Source organism: Chiloscyllium plagiosum, unplaced genomic scaffold (genome assembly GCF_037043375.1).
Source record: "Chiloscyllium plagiosum isolate Xiang-an unplaced genomic scaffold, Cpla_swu_hap1 HiC_scaffold_9, whole genome shotgun sequence".
Classification (NCBI taxonomy): Eukaryota; Metazoa; Chordata; class Chondrichthyes; order Orectolobiformes; family Hemiscylliidae; genus Chiloscyllium; species Chiloscyllium plagiosum.
This window is the reverse complement of record NW_028270147.1, coordinates 126,322,576-126,346,072: the sequence shown is the minus strand read 5'-3', so window position 1 is coordinate 126,346,072 and position 23,497 is coordinate 126,322,576. Positions and strand designations below refer to the sequence as shown.

The 23,497-nt window shown below is 45.7% G+C and overlaps 1 pseudogene and 2 gene segments (V, D, J or C); 2 read left to right on the top strand and 1 right to left on the bottom strand.

Annotated features, from left to right (window-relative positions):
- LOC148149319 (immunoglobulin kappa variable 3-15-like) overlaps positions 1 to 18,847 on the top strand; it is a 37,269-nt gene extending 18,422 nt beyond the window's left edge. The window contains 1 exon segment of the V gene segment in view: positions 18,197 to 18,847. Coding sequence covers positions 18,197 to 18,500 — 304 coding nt within the window.
- The window catches only part of LOC122547613 (Ig kappa chain V region Mem5-like), a 229,387-nt gene extending 210,079 nt beyond the window's left edge, over positions 1 to 19,308 (bottom strand). Inside the window, 1 exon segment of the V gene segment in view lies at positions 19,197 to 19,308. Within this exon segment, the coding sequence occupies positions 19,197 to 19,248 (52 nt within the window).
- The window catches only part of LOC122552870 (uncharacterized), a 1,138,103-nt pseudogene that overhangs the window by 862,030 nt on the left and 252,576 nt on the right, over positions 1 to 23,497 (top strand).

Sequence of the window (23,497 nt, the reverse complement as noted above, 5' to 3'; positions counted from 1 at the left end):
ATAGGAAGCTTTTAGAGAGATGTGGGACAAATGTTGGCAAATGGGACTAGGTGAAATTGAATGCTTGTTCAGCATGGATGATTTGGACCCAATGCTGTATGACTCTATGATTTGCTGCTTATGCTGATTGGTATGGAGGTCATACTGTTTGGTAGCGTCACTAAACTAACACATTTTCAGGTTTGCCTCATGCTGTTCCTGCACTCTCCATTGAACCATGGTTTATGTAATGGTTGAGTGGAGGATACATTGGGAAATGAGGATACAGATTTTGCTGGGGTACAATGCTGCTTCTATTGACCACCCACAGTGCCTCATTGATTGCAGTTCTTACTTGCCAGGTTTGTTCAAAGTCTATCTAAATTAGAGCAGTGGGACAGATTTGTATAAAGTAGTTATGGCTCTTGTAGTTGAATATCCTGCTGACAGGCTCCAGGCTTCCAGGCACAGAATGGGAAAGTGAGCAAGGTAGGAATGCACTGTCAGGTCATGGAACTGTCCCCCAACATGAAGTGTCTTTCAGGTGACAAGAGAGAATGTTCAGAGTCCAAAGCTCCATTTCCCAAATCCATGCAGTTTGCTCCCAGTGAATGAATGAGATGCAAATTTAGAGCCCAGGTTAGGGACAGCCTCATGCCTTGGACCCAGATCTAAAAGGCGGAATTAGAAATCAAGCTGATAAGGAAAGATTTGCTGTGTTATGGGGAGAGAGAGTGACAGTGGGACTACTTGGGCCACTCACAGGCACGATGGGGTGAATGGCCCCCTCCTGTCCTGTCAGATTCCACAGAGTGCAGTCAGTTCACAGTTTTCTCCCGTCTCAGTAACAAACATCCAGCTGCTCCGAGCTCCTTTTTCACTTCCTCTATTGGTGAAGTTTCAACCTTGCGATCTGACAGTCTTTGCAGTTATTTTTTACACTGGGGCTTTCTACTGTGGTCAGAATCTCTAATAATAAGTGTCCATTCAGTGATAATCACAGCAGCTCAGAGCAGTCAGGACTGAGGAGCCAGGCTCTCAAACATACAAACATAGAAACTAGAGGCAGGAGTTGAACATTCAGCCCTTCGTGCCTGGTCTGCCCTTCAGTATGATCATGGCCGTTTATTCAGCTCAGACCTGTGCTCACACACTATCAAATCATAAAATCATGCAGGACAGAAGAGACACTTCAGCCCATTGAATCTGTATCTGCCAAACTGCACTAAACCTGCACTAATCCCACATTCCAACATGAGTCCCATAGCCTTGAATGGCAGGACATTTCAGGTGTTCAGCTAAGTACTTTTTAAAGATTTTGAGGTTTCCCGCATCAACTGCCCTCACAGGCAGTGTATTCCAGACCCCCACCCTCTGGTTGAAAAAACATTTCCTCAAATCCTCTGTAAAGTTCCTGCCTTTCATAGTGAATGTGAGCCAACTTGCTATTGACCCTTCAGCTTTCTATCCATCTGCTCCATGTCCCTCATAACCTTATACATCTCTATCAGGTCCCCACTCAACATTCTGCTCCAAGAAAATACCCAAGCTTCTCTGCCCTCTCTTCCATACTGAACTGCTCCATCCCAGGCAACTTACTGGTGAATATCCTCTTCACCTCTTCCAGTACAATCACATCCTTCCCATAGTGTGGTGACCAGAGCTGCACACACTACTCCAGCTGTGGCCTAACCAAAGTTCTGTTTAGCTCTAATACATCCTCCCTGTTCTTTTAATTTATGCTTCAACTGATGAAGGCAGGTCTCCCACCTCTTTTCTTAATTGTCCCATTAACATGTCCAGCCATTGCAGGTTCCCTCTGTTGCTGTGAGCTTCCTCATGTCCTGCCATTCATCGAGTAATGCCTTATCTTGTTATCTTTTCCAACATGCATCAACTGACATTTATCAGGGTTAAATTCCATCTGCTATGATGTGCCCATCTGACCAATCTGGTTATATCATCCTGGAACTTAAAACCACCTTCTTTCTTCCTTCGTACAACTGGCCAATCTTTGCATCATTTCGAAATTTACTGATTATTCCCCCCTCACATGCTCATCAACATTGTTTCCATATAATAAGGCACCCAGCACTGATCCCTATAGTATCACACTGCACACTGGAGCCAGTCACACAGACAGCTTTCTGCCTCCACCCTCTACCTCCTGTCACCGAACTAATTTTGAATTGAATACTCCAGGCATGATATCACTAAAGCCCTGTATAACTGCAGCAAGACATCCCTGCTCCTGTACCTGAATCCTCTTGTGATGAATCCAATGTACCATTTGCCTTCTTCACCGCCTGCTGCTCCTGCACACTTACTTTCAGCGACCTATATACAAGGACACCCAGGTCTCATTGCACATCCCATTCCCAATCTATCACCATTCAAATAATAATCTTCCTCACTGTTTTTGCTACTAAACTGGTTAATGTCATATTAGCCACATTGTATTTTATCTGTCCCTCACTCAATTTGTCCAAATCACACTGAAGCATCTCTGCATCCTCCTTAAAGCTGACCCTCCCACACAGCTTTGTGACATCTGCAAACTTGGAGCTGTTATACTGAAGTTCCTTCATCTAAATCAGTAGGAGATATTGTGAATAGCTGGAGTCTAGGCATGCAGTATCCTTTCAGAAAAAGGCCTCTTTATTTCTCCTCAACCAGTTTTCTATCTATATCAGTACATTGTATACGATTAATTTTACCTTAATTTTACACACTGGCATCTTATCAGGGATTTATGAAAAACCTTCTGAAAGTCCAGATAAACCATACCCACTGGCTCCCCCTTATCAAATCCACTAGTTATATCCTGAAACAATTCCAGTCAATTTGTTAAGCATGATTTCCCTTTCAACAATGCATGCTGACTGTGTCCAATTCTGTCAATGTTTTCCACATGCTCAGCTATTAAATCTTTACAATGGACTCGAGTATTTTCCCCAATATCAACATCAGGCTGACTGGACTAAAATTCCCTGTTTTCTCTCTTCTTCTCATTTTAAATAGTGATGTTACATCATCAACTCTCCAATCTGTCAGGACTGTCCAGTACTTGGGCACTTACGCAGGTACTCTAAGAAGCAGCTTGTTGGTTCCTGTGGATTTGTCAAAGTTTAATCCCATCAATTTTCCCAAAACCTTTTACCTAATAAAACTCATTTCCTGCAGTTCCTCCTTCACCCTAGACCCTGTGATTCCAACATGTTTGTGATATATTTGAGTCTTCCTTTGTGTATAAAGATCCGGAATACACATTTAATTATTCTGCCATCTTTTTGTTCCCATTATAACATTATCATTCTGGTGCCAAACTTGCTCGAATGTCTTCTGAAAGTTCATAGGAAAAGCATGCAACAACATTCCCTTGTCTCCCACATTGGTGACCTCATTTAAAAATGTAATTGAGTGAGTTAAATATGTCTGACCCCTTTTCTATCCATACTGACTCTCTCGGTGTGGGCTGTGCGAAGATTTTCAGCAGTGACTAATGATTGCAGCTCCTTGGTCAGTCTGCTCCTCCCCCACCACTGATCAAACCATGTAACCTCCTGTCACACTGAGTAACATTGCAATCGATATCATAGCGTCAGTGCCAGCAAACAATAGCATCACAGTCTGACACACTGGGACAGGCGTCACTGCCTGACATCAAAGAAGAGAGTCTGAATCCCCATAAACATAGAACTCAGCAACAAAATAGAGAGACAGAGCATGGAGAGAGAGGGAGACAGCAAGGGAGTAATGGGGGAGAGAGAGGGGAGAGGGGCTGAATGGCCTCCTGCTGTCCTATTCCTTCTGTTCTGATGATGATGTCAGTGTCTGTTGATGAGAATGGGATTCCTCTGTTGAAACTGCTTCTGATTTAATGATGGAGCTGGAAGCCAGGAGAAGATGCAGAAGCTTCAGTTTCTAACTAGAAACTGCCCACTCATCCTCTTGGACATCATGAGCTGGTTTACTGTGCCCAGCACCGAAACCCCTCCCTTCCTAACGAGTCTCTGTCTGACTGGATTCTCATTGTTACATTTTCCTGGATTCTCATTGTTACTTTTTCCAAAATGCATCAACTCACATTTATCAGGGTTAAATTCCATCTTCCATGATATGCCCATCTGACCAATTTGGTTACATCATCCTGGAACCTAAAACCACAATCTTCCTTCTTACATCCGGCCAGTCTTTGGCTCTCAGATCCAGACATCCCGGTCATTCCAAAACCTGACCTGATTTTCCTTTTGACCCAGAGTGGACCTGTTCCGGGCCAATATCGAGTCCAATGATGACAATCCACTGGATCCCTTCCTGCAGGGAAAGAATCAGTCAGGGCCCAGTGATTGCTGTCAAGGCTCACTCATTCAGTGCAGTCTCCAGCCAGAGCACCATTCATCCAGTGCAGAATCACATGATCTACTTTGTCTTTGCCTTTCATAATTTTGTGTACCTCAATCAGGTGCACCCCTTAGCCTCCCCTGGTCCAGGGAAAACAAACCCAGCTGATCCAGTTTTTCCTCATAACTGAGACTTTCCATCCCAGGCAATGTCCTGGTGTATCTCCTCTGTACCCTCTTCAGTGCAACCATGTCCTTCTGATAGTGTGGTGACCAGAACTGCACACAGTATTCCAGCTGTGGCCTGATCAGGGCTCTGTAAAGCATCACTAAACTTCCTTTTTCCTAACTTCTGCACCCTGGCTGATGAAGTCACGCATCCCGTATGCCTTCTTCCCCATCCTGTCTACCTGTGCTGACACCTCTTTGTCCTCAGAATTTCCTTTTTAAGCACCCCACTATATTTCTGAAGAGTCTCCCCTGCTTTTAATTCTCTGTATGTGACATATGCTTCTTTCTTATCCTGACAGTCTTTCTTATCCTTTCACATAAAGGCGATCCCAGCTAATGTTCACAAAGTTGAAATTCTCTCCTAATATAACCCTATTCCTCTCACATCTCTCTGTGATTTGCCTGCATATCTGCTCTTCTATCTCCATCTGACTATTGGGGAGCCTGCAGTATAATCCCAGCAAAGTGATGGCACCTGTTTTATTTCTTAGTCAACCCAGATGGCCACATTTGAAGACGCTTCTAAGACATCCTCCCTCATTTCTGCAGTGATGGTTTCCTCTATGAATAATGCAATGCCCCCAACTCCCTGTTGCATCCCCCCATCCCACCTGAGACTTCTATACCCTGGAATGTTAAGCTGCCAGTCCTGTCCTTCCTCCAACTGTGTCACAGTGATTGCAACAATGTCATATTCCCATGTGCTGATCAATGTTATATGTTCATCTGCCTTACCAGTCAAGCTCCTTGTATTAAAATAGATACTATTTAGCTTTCAGGTCCTCACATGTTCTGTATCCTGCCTATGTCTCCCTGGTGGTTACCTAATGCTTTTCTGTCTGTGGAGACCTTACCCTCCATGAGGGGAAACATCCTCTTACTGTTTATCTTGTCAAGACCCTTAAGAATCCTACATGTTTCAATGAGATTGTGATTCATTTTCCTAAACTCCAGCAAGCAGATTTCAAACCTTTGACCTTTGCTCATAAGACAGCCCCTCCACCCTGATGATCATCCCAGTGAACACTCTCTGATCTGCCTCCAGTGAAATAATATGTTTCATAAAAAAGGCAACCAAAGCTGTTCGCACCACTCCAGCTGTGGTCTCACCAGCACCTTGTACATTGGCAGTTAGAATTCCCTACATTTATACTCCAACCCCCTTGAAATAAGGCCAACATCCCAATAGCTTTCCTGATTCCCTGCTGCTCCTGTGCGCTAACTTTCTGTGTTTCAGGCACTTTCATGTTGCACTTTTCTCAGTTTTTCTCCATTTAAATAATATTCTGACACCAAGCTTATGGTTTACAGAGCTGTGGTGGTTCCCACCCTCCAATATGGCTCTGAGACATGGACTGTCAGAGAAAGCACCTCAAGGCACTGGAGTAGTATCACCAATGCTGCCTTCACAAGATCCTGTGAGTCAGCAGGGAAGACAGACACACAAATACCAGTTAATGCTCGACCAGGCCAACATCCCCAGCATTGAGGCACTGACCACCCTTGATTGGCCACAATGGGCTGGACATGTCGTCTGCATGACCGACACAAGCCTCTCCAAGCAGGTGCTCTACTCCCAGCTTTGAAACTGCAGGCAAGCCCCAGGTGGACAGAGGAAGTGGTTCAGGGATACCCTCAGGGCCTCATTGGCAAAGTGCAGCATTCCCACAGACACCTGGGATTCATTGGCCCAAAACTGTCTAAAGTGGAGGATGAGCATCGAGCACCTTGAGACTCGCCACCGGGAGAAACAATGGAAGCCAGACGAAAACAGGGAAAGGAACATTCTTCGACACCAATGCCCCATCTACCCCTTCCCGTGATCGCCACATGCCCCACATATAGCAGAACCTGCTGTCGCCACATCAGTCTGTCCAGCCACATATGGACTCACCCTGAGGGTTGTCCTTATCTGCGAGGGACCACTTCTGATGTGGGGTGTGTGTGTGTTTGTGTGTGCGTGCGTGCGTGTGTATGTGTGTAAACTATCTGAGTGATCCCAGGATTCAGATCTGGGAATATCTCTTGAAGTATGGAAATTTGAGTTCAGAACACATTCCACAGATCTCTGGAACAGGAGGAGGCCTTTCAGGACCCTCACTGGGTAAGAATTGTTTGAATCGAGAATTATGACACATCTCTGAGAATCACATTTATAACCGTTTTTATTGAAGCTTTCATTAGTTCTGTGTTGATTGACACAATGCTCTGGTTTGGGCTTTGCTGTCTGTACAAACCATCTGTAATGTCTTTGCTGCAATGGTTCACATTTACTTCATCACACTTACACTCCAAATATCTCACATTATTTTCCATGGGATTCACTGGAATTCGCTCAGATCAGACCCTCAGCAGCTCAAATGGAGAGAGGGATGGAGCTCATAGAAAGAGAGAGAGAGAGTGGGGGGGGGGGGGGGGGGGAGAGAGAGAGAGAGAGAGAGAGATAGAGATAGAGAGAGAGAGAGAGAGAGATCCTTTCCCCACAGCAATTGTCATAATTCGACTTGATATTGGACAGGAACAGGTGCACTCCGGATCATAGGAGATCTCGGGTCAGGTTTTGGGAGTGAGTGGAAATGGTGAATCTGAGAGGGGGAATCTCCTCCAGAACCGGGAAAATGTAACAATGAGAATCCAATCAGACAGAGCCTTGTCGGGGAGGGGGGGGTTGTCAGTGCTGGGCACAGCAAACCAGCTCATGGTGTCCAAGAGGCCGAGTGGGCAGTTTCTGGTTAGAAACTGAAGCTTCTGCAGCTTCTCCTGGCTTCCAGCTCCATCATTAAATCAGGAGCAGTTTCAACAGAGGAACCCAATTTCTCATTAACACACACTGACACCATCATCAGAACAAAAGGAATAGGGACAGTAGGAGGCCATTCCATCTCTCTCTCTCTCTTCACCGCCCTACACTCCCCTCCCCCCAGTCCTCCCTCTGTCTTGGTGCTGACTGGGGTTCTCTGGGAGTCAGTATTTAATAGAAGGGATTGGGTCTCATTATGTTTTTGATGCTGTACGGTTTATGATTGTGGTGGGGGAGGGGATACAGGCTTCGTTCTTTGACGTCAGGCAGTGATGCCTGTCCCAGTGGGTCAGACTGTGATGCTGTTGTTTGCTGGCACTGACACTATGATATTGATTGCAATGTCACTCAGTGTGACAGGAGGTTACATGGTTTGATCAGTGGTGGGGGAGGAGCAGACTGAACAACGAGCTGCAATCATTAATCACTGTTGAAACCCTTCACACAGCCATCACCATCCGGAAACACCTTCACCAAAGATCCTTTCAGCTCCTTCATGATGGCTCTGGAGCTGAAAAGGGAGAAAGAGAAAGACGTCTTTTCGAGGGGCTCTTGAACACAATGTACACTGTGTATTCCCCATTAATGACACTCCATCCGTCCACATTGAACTTATTGTTGAAGCTGCAGCCCAGCTCCTGTTCCTATTCTGAATGTTTCAGTCAAGGAGACAGAGAAGGATCCAGTACAGTAGGAGGCTGTTCAGTCCCTTGTGTCAGTGCTAGCTGTTTACTAATTCATTCACAATGAACATCTCCATTGAATGTCTCTTGTTGGGAAGTGATTGAATCTGTTTTTTAGAGATAGAATGTCTGACAAATATGAACTGATTCGAGAAAGTCAAAATGGATTTTCTCAGGGTTAAACACCTTTAACTAACCTGGCTACATTTTATTAAAGAGGTGAGATAAGGGAATGTCAATGGGTATTGTTCACATGAACATCCAGAAGGCATTCAAGAAAGTTGCACACAAAATTTACAATGTTATAATGAGAACAAAAAGATGGCAGTATAATTAAATACATATTCAGGACTTTTGTACACAAAGGAAGACTCTAAAACATCCCCAGATTGTTGTGTTCACAGGGTCTAGAGCAAGGGAGGAACTGGAGAAAATCAGTTTTTAAAAGGAAATGATTTTGGGAAAATTGATGGGATTAAAGTTTGATAATCGACATCCTAGGTATTCAGGAAATGGCTCAAAAATTTTGGAAACATTGGTGGTCATCTTACAAGATTCTATTGATCCTGGAACAGGTCATTCAGATTGGAGAGTTGCTGATGTAACCTCACACTTAAAATGGGAGGGAGAGAAAAAACATGGAATTTTAGACCAATCAACCTGATATTGATATTGGGGAAAATACTTGAGTCCGTGAAAAAAGATTTAATAGCTGAGCGAATGAAAAACAGTGACAGGATTGGATCGAGTCAGCATGGATTTTGGGAAAGGAAATCATATTTAACAAATCAACTGGAATTGTTTGATGATGTAAGGATTGGATTTAATAAGGGGAGATAGTGAATTCTTTTTTTCTTTATTCATTCACGGGATGAAGGTGTCACTGGATCAGCAGCATTTATTGCCCATCTCTAATTGCCCAGAGAGCAGTTTAAAGTCAACCACATCGTTGTAGGTCTGGAGACACATGTACTTCAGGCCAGGTAAGGATGGCAGTTTCCTTCCCTAAAGGACATTAGTGAACCAGATGGGTTTTTCCAACAATCAACAGTGAACTCATAGTCATCATTAGATTCTTAATTCTGGATTAATGTGCTTCATTTGCACTTTCAAAAGGCTTCTGATAAATCCCACAAAAGTGGATCGCGTATAAAATTAAGGCTCATGGGATTGCGGGCATGTACTGACATAGATAGAAAACTGATTGCAGACAGAAAACAAAGTAATGGAGTCATAGAGTCCTAAAGCACGGAGATAGGCCCTTCGGCCTAAACTGGCCCACACCAAGCAAAATGTCCGACCACACGAACCCAATTTCCATACACTTGGCCCATGTCTTTCTGAACCTTTCCTATCCATGTATTTGGCCAATTGCCTTTTAAACGTTGTCAATGCACCCACCTCAATCACTTCCATTGGCAGTTCATTCCACATGCAGACCACCATCTGTATTAAAAAGAGCACTCCAGGTTCCCTTTTATTCCTTCCGCTCTAACTTTAAACTGATGCCCTCTAGTCCTCTATTTGCAAACTCGGGGAAAAGGATTGAGTGCATTCACCCTATCCATGCCATTCATGGTCTTACACACTGCTAAAAGATCCCCTGTCAGTCTTCTATGCTCCAGAGAAAAAGGTCCTAGCTTATCCAACCTCTCTATATAACTCAGTCCCTTGAGTTCTGGCAACATCCTTGTATATTTCTTCTGCACCCTTTCCAGCTGAATAATGTCCTTTGTATAACAAGGTGACCAAAACTGAACACAATAATCCAAGTGCAGCCTCACCAACATCCTGTGTAACTGTAACGTAACTTCCCAACTTCTATACTCAATGGTGAAGGCCAGTGTGGCAAAAACCTTCTTCACTGCCCTGTCTAACAGTGACTCCACTTTCAGAGAATTGTGCACCTGAACTCCAAGGTCCCTCTGCTCCACTACACTCCCTCACCATTCGCCATGAAACCCCTACCTTGATTTGACTTTCCAAAATGCAAGACCTCACCCTTGTCTACATTAAACCCCATTAGCCATTTCTCTGCCTACTTCCCCAGGTCCTGCTGCACTTTCTGATAACCTGCCTCATTGTCCATGATACCGCCTATTTTAGTGTCATCCGGAAACTTACGAATCATGCCTTGTAGATTCTCATCCAAATCATTGATACAGGTGTAATGTAGGAATAAATGGGCCTTTTTCTGAAAGGGCTGGATGAGCTCAAGTCTGGACCACAAGCTTGGATACCAATGATTCACATGATATGTTAATGATTTAGATGATGGAATTAAGATTAATATCTCCAGGTTAGCAGATGACACAAAGCTGGTTGAGAGGGGGAGCTGTCAGGAGGATGCAGAGATGCTTCTGTGTGATTTGGATGAGTTGAGTAAGTCACAGATGAAGTATCATGTGGATAAATGTGAAGTTACCCTGTTTAGTATCAAAAACAGGAAGGCAGGTTATTATCTGAATGGGGATAGATTGGGAATGGGGAGGTATAATAAGACCTGGGTGTCTTTATACACCAGTCGCTAAAAGTAAGCATTGCAGGAGCAGCAAGTAGTGAAGAAGGCCAATGGTATTGAGGTCTTCATAGCGACAGGATTCAAGTACAGGGGCAGGGATATCTTGCTGCAATTTTGCAGGGTATCAGTAAGATCACACCTGGAGTATTCCATCAAAATTTCGCTCAGTGACAGGAGACAGAGGGTAGAGGCAGAAAGCTGTTTGTGTGACTGGAGTCCAGTCTGCAGTGGGATACCACAGGGATCACTGCTGGGTCTCTTATTGTTTGTGAAACTTAGAAACAATGTGGATGAGAATGTGATGGGGTGAGGGGTGGGGCAGTGAATGATAACTAAGTTTGTGTGTGACATGAAAATTGAAGGATGGTTAACTGTGAGGAAGAAGGTGTTATAGGAGGATATAAGTGGATTGGTCAGATAGGCAGAGCAAAGGCAGGTGGAATTTAACCCTGCTAAATGTCAGGTGAAGCACTGTGGAAGACACAACAGGGCGGGAATGAAGACATATGGGACACTTAGCTTTCTCATTTCAGGGGTGGGTGATAAAAACAGGGAGGTTATGTTGGAGCTGTACAGAACTGAGGGGAGGCGAGAGCTGAAGTACTGTGTGCAGTTCTGGCCACCACACTATAGGAAGGATGTGATTACACTGGACAGGGTGCAGATGAGATTGACCAGAAAGTTACCTGGGATGGAGCATTTCAATGATGAAGAGAGGTTAGATAAGCTCAGGTTGTTTTCTTTGTCGCAGAGAAGGTTGAGGGGGATCCCTGATAGAGATATATAAGGTTATGAGGGGAATGCACAGGGTGGATAGAAAGTTCTCCTTAGACAGAGAGGTAATAACATGGTGGCACACATTCAATGTGAAAGGCAGGAGCTTTAGAGGGGATTTGAGGAACATAATTTTCACCCAGAAGATGGTGAGGGTCTGAATGCATTGACTGGGAGGGTAGTTGAGGCAGGAAACTTCATAACCTTTAAAATGTAATTGGGTGAACACTGAAATGTCGTAACATTCAAAGCTGTGGGCCTAATATTGGAAAGCGGGACTCATGTAGGTTTAGTGTTGTTTGGCTGGTATGGGTTTCATGGGCTGAAAGGCCTCTTCTGTACTGTGTGATTTTATGATTCTATTCTGTGCAGTTTTGGTCCCCTGATCTGAGGAAGCATGATCTCGTTGTGCAGGGAAGGCAAGGAGGGGTTTGAGAACAAGGATGAGAATTTGAAATTTGACACGTTGCTAGACCGGGAGCCAATGTAGGTCAGTGAGCATTGGTGGGGAGGTGGAGGGATGGGTGGGGGATGAGGAAGGGACTTGGTGTGAGTTTGGATATGGGCGGCAGAGTTTGGGATGAGCTGACATTTACAGAGTGTGATGGCTGTGATATGGGGCAGGACAACATTGGAATGGTCATACTTGGAGTCCCCATGACATGGCTGAGATTTTCAGTGACTGATCTTTGTGATGTGGAGGATGTGGGACTCAACTCAGCCTCAAAGATGAGGCCAAGCTTATAAAGAGTTTGGTTGAGCAGCAGACAATGCTCAGGGAGAGGGATGGAGGTTGTACCGGGATCTGAAGAGGATGGGTTTCATCTTCCCAATGTGTTTCACAGTGAGCCTGGCTCCTCAGTCCTGACTGCTCTTAGCTGCTGTGATTGTCACTGATTGGACACTTATTATTAGAGATTCTGACCACAGCAGAAAGCCCCAGTGTAAAAAATAACTGCAAAGACTGTCAGATCGCAAGGTTGAAACTTCATCAAGAGAGGAAGTGAAAGAAGGAGCTCGGAGCAGCTGGACGTTTGTTACTGAGACGGGAGAAAACTGTGAACTGTCTGCACTCCCTGGAACCTGACAGCACAGGAGGATGATTCTGGGATTTATTGTTTGCAGAAATAGCACAGTGATGGAAAAAGTGTCAGTCACTCTCTCATAAACACACACGCCTGCACTCGGAGATCAGAAACAGAATCCAGCAGCAGCTCTGTCTCCAAACTGTGAAACCTGCACAGAATTGTTCCCTCATTCAGTTTTTAACTGGCAGGATAGACCAAGCAGGGGAGGCAACACAGTGGTGTGTACAGTCAGAAGGGAGTTGCCCTGGGAGACCTCACCATTAACTATGGAACCCATGAAGCCTCATGACAGCAGGTCAAACATGGGGAAGGAAACCTCCTGCTGATTACCACTTAGCACCGCCCTCCCCTCCAACCTCAACTGAGCAGTCAGTCCTCCTCCATTTTGAACAACACTTGGAGGGAGCACTGAGGGTGGGAAGGATGCAGGATATACCCTGAGTAAGGGACTTCAAAGTCCACCATCAAGACCTGCTCAGAAGCATCACTACTGAGCAAGGTGGTCACGCTCCACCTGATTCAGCTGCTAGACTGGACCTAGGGCAGGTGGTGAGGGAACCAACAAGAGGGAAAAACATACTCACTATCACCCTCACCAATCTGCCTGCTGCTGGTGTAGCTGTCCATGACAGTATCAGTAAGAGTGACCACCGCACAGTCCGTGTGGTGACAAAATCCTATCTTCACATTGAGAATACCTTACATTTTGTTCGGTAAGAGACACAGGATGTCATGAAGAACTTTGTTTTTACCAGCAATTGATAATGACTTGGAAATTAGTGCCCATTCAGGTGAGGCAGGTGAAGACACTCAGTGTTTGCAATGGCAGATTGGATGGGCTCTTGATGGAAATAAACCTGCAAGGCCCTGGGGGTCAAGTAGGGGAGGGGGTGGGACTGACTGGATTGCTCCATGAAATGACAGTATTTACCTGACAGACTGAATGTTCTCCCCCTGTGCTGGAAATAGGTCTCACTCAATGAGGGTTTCACAATTAGAGAGTTTGGATGCAGTAAATACAGGGCAAATTGTTTCTCCAGGCAGGAGGGTCAGTAACCAGAGGGCACACATTTCAGAAAGGGTCTGAAGGACAAGAGAGAAGATAGGAACATTTTTATCCAGCGAGTTCATGATGCCTATCTGCAAGGTGTGTGAAAGTGGATTTAACAGCAACTTTCAAAAGGGCATTTGGAGAAATAGCTGAAAAGGAAACAATTGCAGGGTTATACAGGAAGGGCTGGGTAAATGGGACTCATTGGACTCATTTGACTAACAGTCACAATAGGCTCAGTGACCTCTGTCTGCGCTGTATAAGAGCTTACACACACTTAGACTCACCTTTACACAATGACTGGGAGAAACAGACAACCCTGTTTACAGAAGAGTGTTTTCTCAAACAAAACAGTTTTGAACCAACTCAGGGAATAGGCCAGACTAGATTTACTGGAATAATTTAGTGGGCGGCACGGTGGCACAGTGGTTAGCACTGCTGCCTCACAGCGCCAGAGACCCAGGTTCAATTCCCGCCTCAGGCGACTGACTGTGTGGAGTTTGCACGTTCTCCCCGTGTCTGCGTGGGTTTCCTCCGGGTGCTCCAGTTTCCTCCCACAGTCCAAAGATGTGCAGGTTAGGTAAATTGCCCGTAATGTTAGGTAAGGGGTAAATGTAGGAGTATGGGTGGGTTGCACTTCGGCGGGTCGGTGTGGACTTGTTGGCCCGAAGGGCCTGTTTCCACACTGTAATGTAATCTAATCTAAAAAAAATCCATGGCAAGTGAACCGTGAAACAAAAGTGAAGGAACTGAACAATATCTTCAATAGCACAACCATTGAGAGGGGGAGGGATGAAGGGCACGAGGTCAGAGAGCATGCTCTAGGGGTCTAAAAGCTCTGCTGTCAATGGTGGGATGGAGGAAGCAGCAATGGGCAGGAGACCAGAGACAGGAGATGGAAGGGGAAGGGAGGGAACTTAAGTCTGCAGTAGCACACAGAGTGAGGGAGGAGGGAAGCCATGGAGGCAATTGGCTGACGGTGAGGTCAGGGGTCATTCTGCAATGACATACAGGTAAGACAGTGAAGGGCCCATTCCATATCAGACAAGTCGGAGTTTATGGAATATGGCTTTAGGAAGCTGGGAGATGACATTGGAATCATATAGTTAGGAGGCGGGACAAGCAGGAATTAGGGTTTCTGTGGTCAAAGAGCTGAGGTAGTGGAGAGACAGACAATGTTGCTGAGAATGAAATAAGAGACCTACATGACGGAGAGGATGTGGGTTTGCAGCTCAGGTACTGGACAGTCCCATGGGAGGGAGGCTGTTGTTTACTGGTCTCTTCTGGAACATCTCGGCCTATCCATCTTCGCCTTATAATTCAAACCCTCCAATCTTGGTAACATCCCTGTTAGTCTTTCTTTTACCCAAATCAGTGTAATAACTTCCTTCCTATAGTAGGGTGAGCAGAAATGTACATAGTGTCCAAATGTGGCTTCCCAATGCCTTGTACAGCTGTAACATGATGTCCCAGCTCCTGTTCTCCCTGCTTTGACCAGTGAAGGTGAGCGTGCCCAATACCTTCTTCACCACCCTGTCTACCTGTGACACCACTTTCAAGGAACTATGTACCTGTACCCCTTAGTCTCTCTGTTCAACAACACTCCCCATGGCTCTACCATTAATTGTATAATTCCTGCCCTGGTTTGTCTTACCAAAATGCAATTCCTTGAAGTTATCAACATTAAACTCCATCTGGATTTGTTGACCCACTGGCCCAGTTGATCAAGATGACATTGCACTCTTGGATAACCTTCTTCCCTGTCCACAATGCCAACAATTTTAATGTCAGCCACAAACTTATTGACCGTTCCTACTATTTTCTCATCCAAATTGTTCATATAAATGATGAACAACAGTGGATCCAGGATTGATTCTTGTGGCAGACGGTAGCCTCCACAAGCCTCCAGTCTGAAGAACAACCGTCTCTCACCAGCCTCTGCCTCCCACCATCAGGCCAATTTTATATCCAATTGGCTAGCTCTCCCTGGATCCTATGTGATATAATCTTACTAAGCAGTCTACCAGGGGGAACCATGTATAAGCCTTGCTAAAGTCCATGTAGACAATGTGTACTGCTCTACCTTAATCTATCTTCTTGATTACTTCGTCAAAAACTCAGTCATCTCCTCATCTTCATTGGAAGGTCCAGTGAATAGGAGGCCCATGTTTACTGGTTTCTATTGCAGGATCCAGTCAGAAGGAGGCCCATGTTTACTAGTCTCTGTTGTAGTGCTCAATGTATCATGGACATCATGGTTGCTGTGTGGTTCACTTCCTTTCTGTTGTAACTCATCCCAGTGAAACACCCTGATTCAGAGACTGATCATGGAAGGGAAAGGAGAGGGGAAGGGATTGGAAATGTTTTGAAGGGACAGGCTGGGTCAGTGGGTCAGAGTCTGTCCTGTCCCTCCAGCTCACACTGATGGTCTGAGGATCTCCTCTCTCTGCTGGGCCTTCATGGAATGAGGTTTGTGTCCAAACCAGTCCCCAGTGAGAATAGGCCAACAGCACAGAACTGTCCTTCATTTGACAAGAATCTGTCCATCTTCCTGAGAGAGGTCAAACCCTGGTCAATGTGAGAAATAGGGCAGGAGAAGAAATGTTTCTGGGGTCAAGGGTTAACATCCATTAGTGGGGCAGAGCAGAGGGAGATTTACCCTGCATTCAACTGTCACCATCCGGGACACTGTGAGAAAGAGAGAGAAGTGAGACAGAGAGAGTTAGAGCGAGAGTGTCTGCGCGTGTGTGATCAAGGGATAGAGGGAGGAGCATCTGAGACAGTGTGAGATATGTGAGGCGACCAAGAGAGAGGTCGAGAGAGGTAGAAATGGTGGTGTTGAGGGATAGAGGGAGAGAAACAAGATGTGACTGAGAGGGATGGAGTGAGGGAAAGAGTGACAGAAAGAACAAGAGGAGTGAGACCAAGAATAAAGGGAATCGGGAGAGAGAGGGTAGGGTTGAGCGTGTGTGCGTGTGTGTGTGAGAAAGAGAGAGAGAGAAACAGACAAGAGTATGGTTAGAGACAAAATGACCGAGAGGGAGGGAGAAAGACTGTAGATTGGGATACGGAGAGATAGGGAGAGAGACAGAGGGAGGAAAAGAAAGGGGCAGCTAACATTTGGAGGCTTTCAATTGAAGCGGGTGACGGAGACAGAGAGAGATGGAGAAATAGAGAATATCCGACGGAGTGAGTTGGAGAGAGTGGTTATGAGACAGAGTGAAAGAGAGAAAGAAAGAGAGAGAGAGAATATGAAAGAGATTAGCAGTGGGAGAAAGAGATAGTAGTAGAGAGAAACAAGTGGCAGATGTGAGTCAGAAAGGGAGATAGAGGGAGAGAGGTGGACAGGTCGTGGTCACCACATTCTGAGAAGGATGTGATTGTACTTGAGACGGTGCAGAGATTTCCCAGGATGCTGCCTGGGCTGGAGGGCCAGCTGTGAGGAAAGATTGGAAAGGTTGGGGTTGTTTTCCTTGGATCAGTGAAGGTTGAGAGGGGACATGATAGAGGGGTATAAGATTATTTGGGGCAGTGATAGGGTGGGTAGGAAGGGACATTTTACAAGAGTAAGGGACTCAATAACCAGGGACCGAGATTGAAGGTAACACAGACATAGACACACAGAAACTCGGAGCAGGAGTTGGCCATTCGGCCCTTTGAGTCTGCTCTGTCATTCAGTATGATCATGGCTGACCCTCCATCTCAAAACCATATTCCTGCTTTCTCCCCATTCCCTTCATGCTGTTAAAATGCAAAACAATTATCTCTCTCTTTTTCTTGAATATATTCAGTTCCTTGTCCTTCACAGCCATTTGTGATAGAGAATTCAATAGATTGACCACCCTTTGAGTGAAGAAATGTTTCCTCATCTCAGCCCTAAATGATCTACCCGGTATCCCCCTGAGACTGTGTCCCCTGGTTCCAGACTCGCCAACCAGGGGAAACCTCCTCCTTGCCCAGCCCTGTTAGAATTTTATATGTTTCAATCTGATCCCCTCTCATCCTTCTAAACTTGAGTGAGTCCAGGACCAGTCGAGTTGGAGAGAGAGAGGAGAGTTGAGGACAAATGTTTTAACTCAGAGGGTGGTGGGAGTCTGGAAATCACTGCGTGAAAGGCTGGTTGAGTCACAAACTGTCGTGACATTGGAGCAGTGTTTAGATATTCCCTTGTGTTGCTGTAGCCTCCAGGATAATGGGCCAAGAGCTGGAGGATGGGATTAGTGTCATCAGATCTTTGTTTACCAGCACAGACACAATGGGCCAAATGCTGTTCACATCAATCTCTCTCTGAGACAGAGACAGAGAGAGAGAGAGAGAGAGACAGAGAGAGAGAAGAGGAAGTGTGAGGGGCTGACGTGGCTCTCTCTGCCCGATGCCATTTACATACTGAGGAACACCCAGTCAGACTCTCACAGGCTACAGCTTTATAAAGCAGAGCCCAGTGAAGGGAGAGTTTATCAGGAACCAGGCACAGGGACAGCAGCACACACCATGATTTCACACATCCAGCTGATCTGGCCCCTGGCATTCTGTGTCGCAGGTACAAATCTCTCTACTTCCGCTTTGAATCTTTAGCTGCTCTCCATTTCACTCCAATTCCACTGACTTGTGATTGAAGGGAAAATGCTGAAACCAGAGGAATGCTCAGTGTCTCCAACAATCTCTCATTTGACAGGCTCTTTCTGTGACAGTTCTGACTTCACTGTGTTTCTCTCTGACCCCTCAGGTATCAGTGGGGACATCACCATGACCCAGTCTCCCCGGTGCTGTCAGTGGGACTGGGCCAGACCACAACCATCACCTGTACGGCCAGTGAAGACATTAGCAGCTACCTTGCTTGGTACCAGCAGCGAGAAGGACAGAAACCCTCTCTCCTGATCTATGGTGCAACAACTCGATTCACAGGAGTCTCCGAGCGATTCACCGGCAGTGGATCAGGGACCAGCTTCACCCTGACAATCAGCAACGTTCAGAATGAGGATGTCGCTGACTATTACTGTCAGCAGTATTACAGCTGGCCTTCACGGTGATACAGAGCCGTACAAAAACCTCAATGTGCACGGCACCACCTCCTGTACTGACACAACCCACAGTTATATAAAATGTATAATAATGGACACACCGTCCCACCACCTGCACTGACACATCCACAGTTACATATAAATAAAAGTGAATAAACTAACCCATGCCAGAATTGTCACTGTCCACAACATACTCCAGTCCCTGTGGTGTCCACCACTCACTGAAGGCCTCATGTTTCCACCTACACTCCATGGCCACACTTGAAGAGCAGCTGCAAGATTTAACATCAAAAAATAAATTTCACAAACTGCCCAAGCCTAGCTGGACACAACCCAGAGATACACTGACAGATAGAGCAAAAGCCATGAGCGAAGGAGAGAGAGAAGGGTAGGGAGAGGGTGAGAGTGATGGAGGGAAGCAGAGAGCAGAGGTTTTTGTGCAGCCTCTGCACTGAGAGCTCTCACTGTGCTTTACGTTCGGTAAAGGAACCAAGCTCAGACTGAGTAAATAAACCTCAATCCTCCGTTATTAATCCTGTCAATACTGAAACACAATTTCTAAAACACAAATGCTGAATTGTTGAAGGTGTTAGTGGGGAACTGCAGTGAATGAAATGGTTGATTGAGGAGCACTGTGTCTAACAGGGTATCCAGCTGTATTTCTTTAGTTCAATTGAAAGATCTAAGTCAGTCAGTTTTACTCACCGTGTGGAGGAGCTCTGCCCATTTGCAGCCTGTGGTCCCATTCCTGCAGCATGGAGTGAGATCAATGAGTAGCCTCCTGCCAGTCTCAGTGTGACGGACACGGGCAGAGTTTGATGTGAGCTCTGGCTCCCTGTCCCAGTCTCTGATCTCACTGACCTCAGCAGCAGCAGCAGCAGCAGCACAGTGAGACACCGAGCTCCCACCTCCCCCAGCTTTAACTCTGCTCAATCACACAATCACAGAATTGTTACAGTGCACAAGGAGGCCATTCTACCCATCCTGTCTGTACTGGCTCTCTGAATGAGCAATTCACTGAGTGTCATTCTCCTGCCTTCTCCCTGTCACCCTGCACATTGTTCCTTTTCAAATAACATTCTCATTCCCTTCGGAATGTTTCAATTGAAGCTGCCTCCACCACACTCTCAGGCAGCGAATTCCACACCTTAACCACTCACTGGCCGAAAATGTTTTTCCTCATCTCATTTTGTTACTTTTCCCAATTACTTTCAATCTGTGGTCTCTCGGTCTCAATCCTTTCTCATATGGGAACATTTTCTCCCTTTTTACTGTATCCAGGCCCCTCCTGATTTTGAATTCCTCGAACATATCTTCTTTCAGCCTTCTTCAAAGAAGACAGTCCCAAATTCTCCAGTAGATATTCATAACTGATGTTCATCATCTCTGGAATGATCTTTAAGAATATAATTTGTCATCTCTACAAAACATTCACATGCTTCCTGAATTATTCACATTATCCATGGTCCCTCATGGTTTTATAAATTTCTCAGCCTCTGATGCTGCAGGGAAAATTACCCCAATTTATTCATCCTCTCCCTATCGTTCAAACCCTCCAATTCCGAGCAAAATCTTTGTAAATCTTTTTCTGCACCTTTTTAAAGTTTAACAATATCTTTCCTATCACAGAATGATCAGATTTGTTCACATTATTCCCAAAGTGGCCTCACCAACCTCCTGTACAGCTACAACATGATGTCCCAACTCCTATACTCAATACAGTGACCACTAAAGGCAAACGTTCCCAACACCTTCTTTATCACCCTGTCTTCCTGTGATCCAGTTTTAAGGAATAATGCACACTACCCTTACCTTCACCTTCACCTTCACATTCACCTTCACCTTCACACTCACCCTCACCTTCACCCTCACCCTCACCCTCACCTTCACCTTCACCCTCACCCTTCACCTTCACCCTTCACCTTCACCCTTCACCTCTCAGTCTCCTATTTCAGCTTCACTCCACAGGGCCCTACCATTAACTGTATAACTCCTGCTCTGGTTTGCTTTTCAAAATGCAACATCTCACATTTATCTAAACTGAACTCCATTTGCCACACCTCTGCCCATTGCCCCATGTGATCAAGGTCCCACTGTACCCTGAGATAATCTTCTTCACTATTCACTGTCCCACCAATTTTGGTGTCATTTACAAACTTATGTTAACTCCTATATTCACAGGGAAATCATTTATTTAAATGACCAAAAGCAGTGAACCCAGCACCACTCCTTGCAGCACACAGCTATTCACAGATCTCCAATCTGAAAATCAACCCTTTACCACCACTCCCTCTCTCCTATCTTCAAGCTAAATTTTTTACCCAAACGGCTAGCTCCCCCTGGATCCCATGTGGTCTAACCTTACTAACCAGTCTATCATGTGGAACCTTGTCAAACACTTTACTGAAGTCCATACAGACACTGTCTACTGTTCTGCCTTCATCAATCTTCTTTGTCACCTCCTCAATCAAATCAGAGAGACACAATTTCCCATGCACAAAATCACACTGATTATCTAAATGGATGTAAATCCTGTCCCTCAGAATCCACTCCAATATCTTACCTAGCACTGACATCATGCTCACTGGTCTATAGTTCCCTGGCTTTTCCTTACAGCCTTTCTGAAATAATGATACAACATTAGCCAGCCTCTCTGGTTCTCCAGCACCTTACCTATCGCAGTTGATGATAAACGTATCTCAGCAAGGGGCCCAGCAATCTCTTCCCGAGTTTCCCACAATATTCTGGGATACACCTGATCAGGTCCTAGGGATTTATCTACCTTTATATGTTTTAAGACCTTTCGCATCTTCTCAATTGTATTGTTGACTTTTTCAAAACATCACTATTTTTCCAAATTCCCTCGCTTTCATGTCCTTCTCCCCAATAAATACTGACCTGAAATATTTGTTTAGGATCTCACCCATCTCCTGTGTCTTACCAAAATACAGCACTCACATTTATCTGAATTAAACTCCATCTTCCATTCCTCAGCTTACTGGCCCAGTTGGCCAAGATCTCATTGCACTCTGAGACAGCCTTCTTCACTGGCCACGATGCCACCTGAAAATTCACCTGAACACAGTCTCGCAATTCTGGCCCCTCTCTGCCCATTACATTGCTACTACCGCAACTATATTCAGAAATTAAAGACCCCGTCACCCCACTTATAATGACTCTATCATATTTGCAGGTCTCTGTAAATTCCTTGAATTTGTATTATCCGCATCCTTCCCAATGGGTGGTGAGGATTCTGTGGACCTTGCTGTTCCTCTCTGATATTCCCCCTGGCTCCCACAGCCCTGCCAAGTTCATTTAAACCCGCTCCAACAGCACCAGTAAATCACCCCAAAGGAACTCAGTCCCAGCTGTGTTCAGGAGCAATGCTGTCTGGTCTGTCCAGGTTCCTATTCTCCCAGACCCACTCCTCATGTCCCAAGAATCTAAAGCTCTCCCTCCTGGACCCTCTCTCTAGCCCCACCGTCACTTGTATTATCCTCCTGTTCCTCTTCTCACTTGCGTGGGTCACTGGAAGTAATGCGCAGATTCCATCTTTTTAGTTCCTGCTCCTAATTCCTTTCCACTCTCCCTAAATTCTGACTGCAGGACCACATCCTTTTTCTCCATCCATCACTGGGACCGATGTGGACAATGACTGCTGACTGTTCCCCCTCTCCCCTCAGGGTGCTCTGCAGCTGCTCAGTGACATCCTTGACCCTGGCACCAGGGAGACAACACACCATCCTGGATTCCCATCTGCAGCTGCAGAAACACCTATCGATAGCCCTCACTCTCGAATCTCCTCTTACTATCGCTCTTCCAGTCTCCTTGTGCCCCCCTGGACAGCTGAGCACCCCCCCACCCCCGCCCCCCCCCACCGTGGTGCCAGGCTCTGGCTGCACTCTCCAGATGAACCATCATTCTCATTAGGATTCTGAACTGAATCCTGGTTGGAGAGTGAGATGCACTCATGGGATTCCTGCACTAGCTGCCTGGTCCTTTTGGACTGTCTGCTGCTCCCCCATTCCCTTTCTACCTGCATACTCTGAAGCTGCAGAGTGACCACATCTAGAAATATGCTCTCCACGGATCTCTCAGCCTCACGGACGCTCCACACTGACACCAGCTGCTGCTCAAGCTCTGAAACCTGGAGCTCCAACTGCTGTCACTGATCACACTTCCTGTACTCATGGTACTCCAGAAGCTGGGAAGCATTCTGAAGTTCCCACATGGATGCACACTCTTTCCACTCTTTGGTTATCTCTTGACAAAGTTCTGATGAGAAACAGCTCCAGCAGGGCTCACAGTCCAGTGGGTTCAGTGTTCCAGGGGTTTGGGGAAACTCTCCAGAAGACTTTAAGAAATAGGAGCAGAAATCAGCCATTCAGCCCATGGAATCTGCTCTGCCATTTGATCTTGGCAGATATGCTTCTCACCGCCATTCTCCTGCCTACTCACAGGTACTTTCAATTCCCTTAACAATTATGAACCTATTTATCTCTGTCTTAAGTACACTCAGTGACTTGGCCTCCACTGCCCTCTGTAGCAATGAGTTCCACAGATTCACGACCCTCTGGCTGAAGAAATTCCTCCTCATCTCAGCTCTAAAGGGTCGGCCCTTCATTCTGAGGCTGTGCCTTGGTTACCGAGTCTCTCCTGTTTTTGGAAACATCTTATCCCCATCCACTCTGTCCAGGCCTATCAGTATTCTGTAAATTTCAATAAGATCTCTCCTTATCCCTCCAAACTCCACTGAGTACAGACCCAGAGTCCTCAACCATGCCTCATATGACAAGCTCTTCATCCCCAGGATCATTCTTGTAAACTCTTCCAATGCCAACACATTGTTTCTTAAAATATGGGTCCCAAATCTGCTCACAATATTCCAAATGCAGTCTGACCAGAGCCTTACACAGCCTCAGCAGTACATCTCTGCTCTTGTATTCTGGCCCTATTGAAATGAATGCTATCATTTCATTTACCTTCCCAAGCACAAACTGAACCTG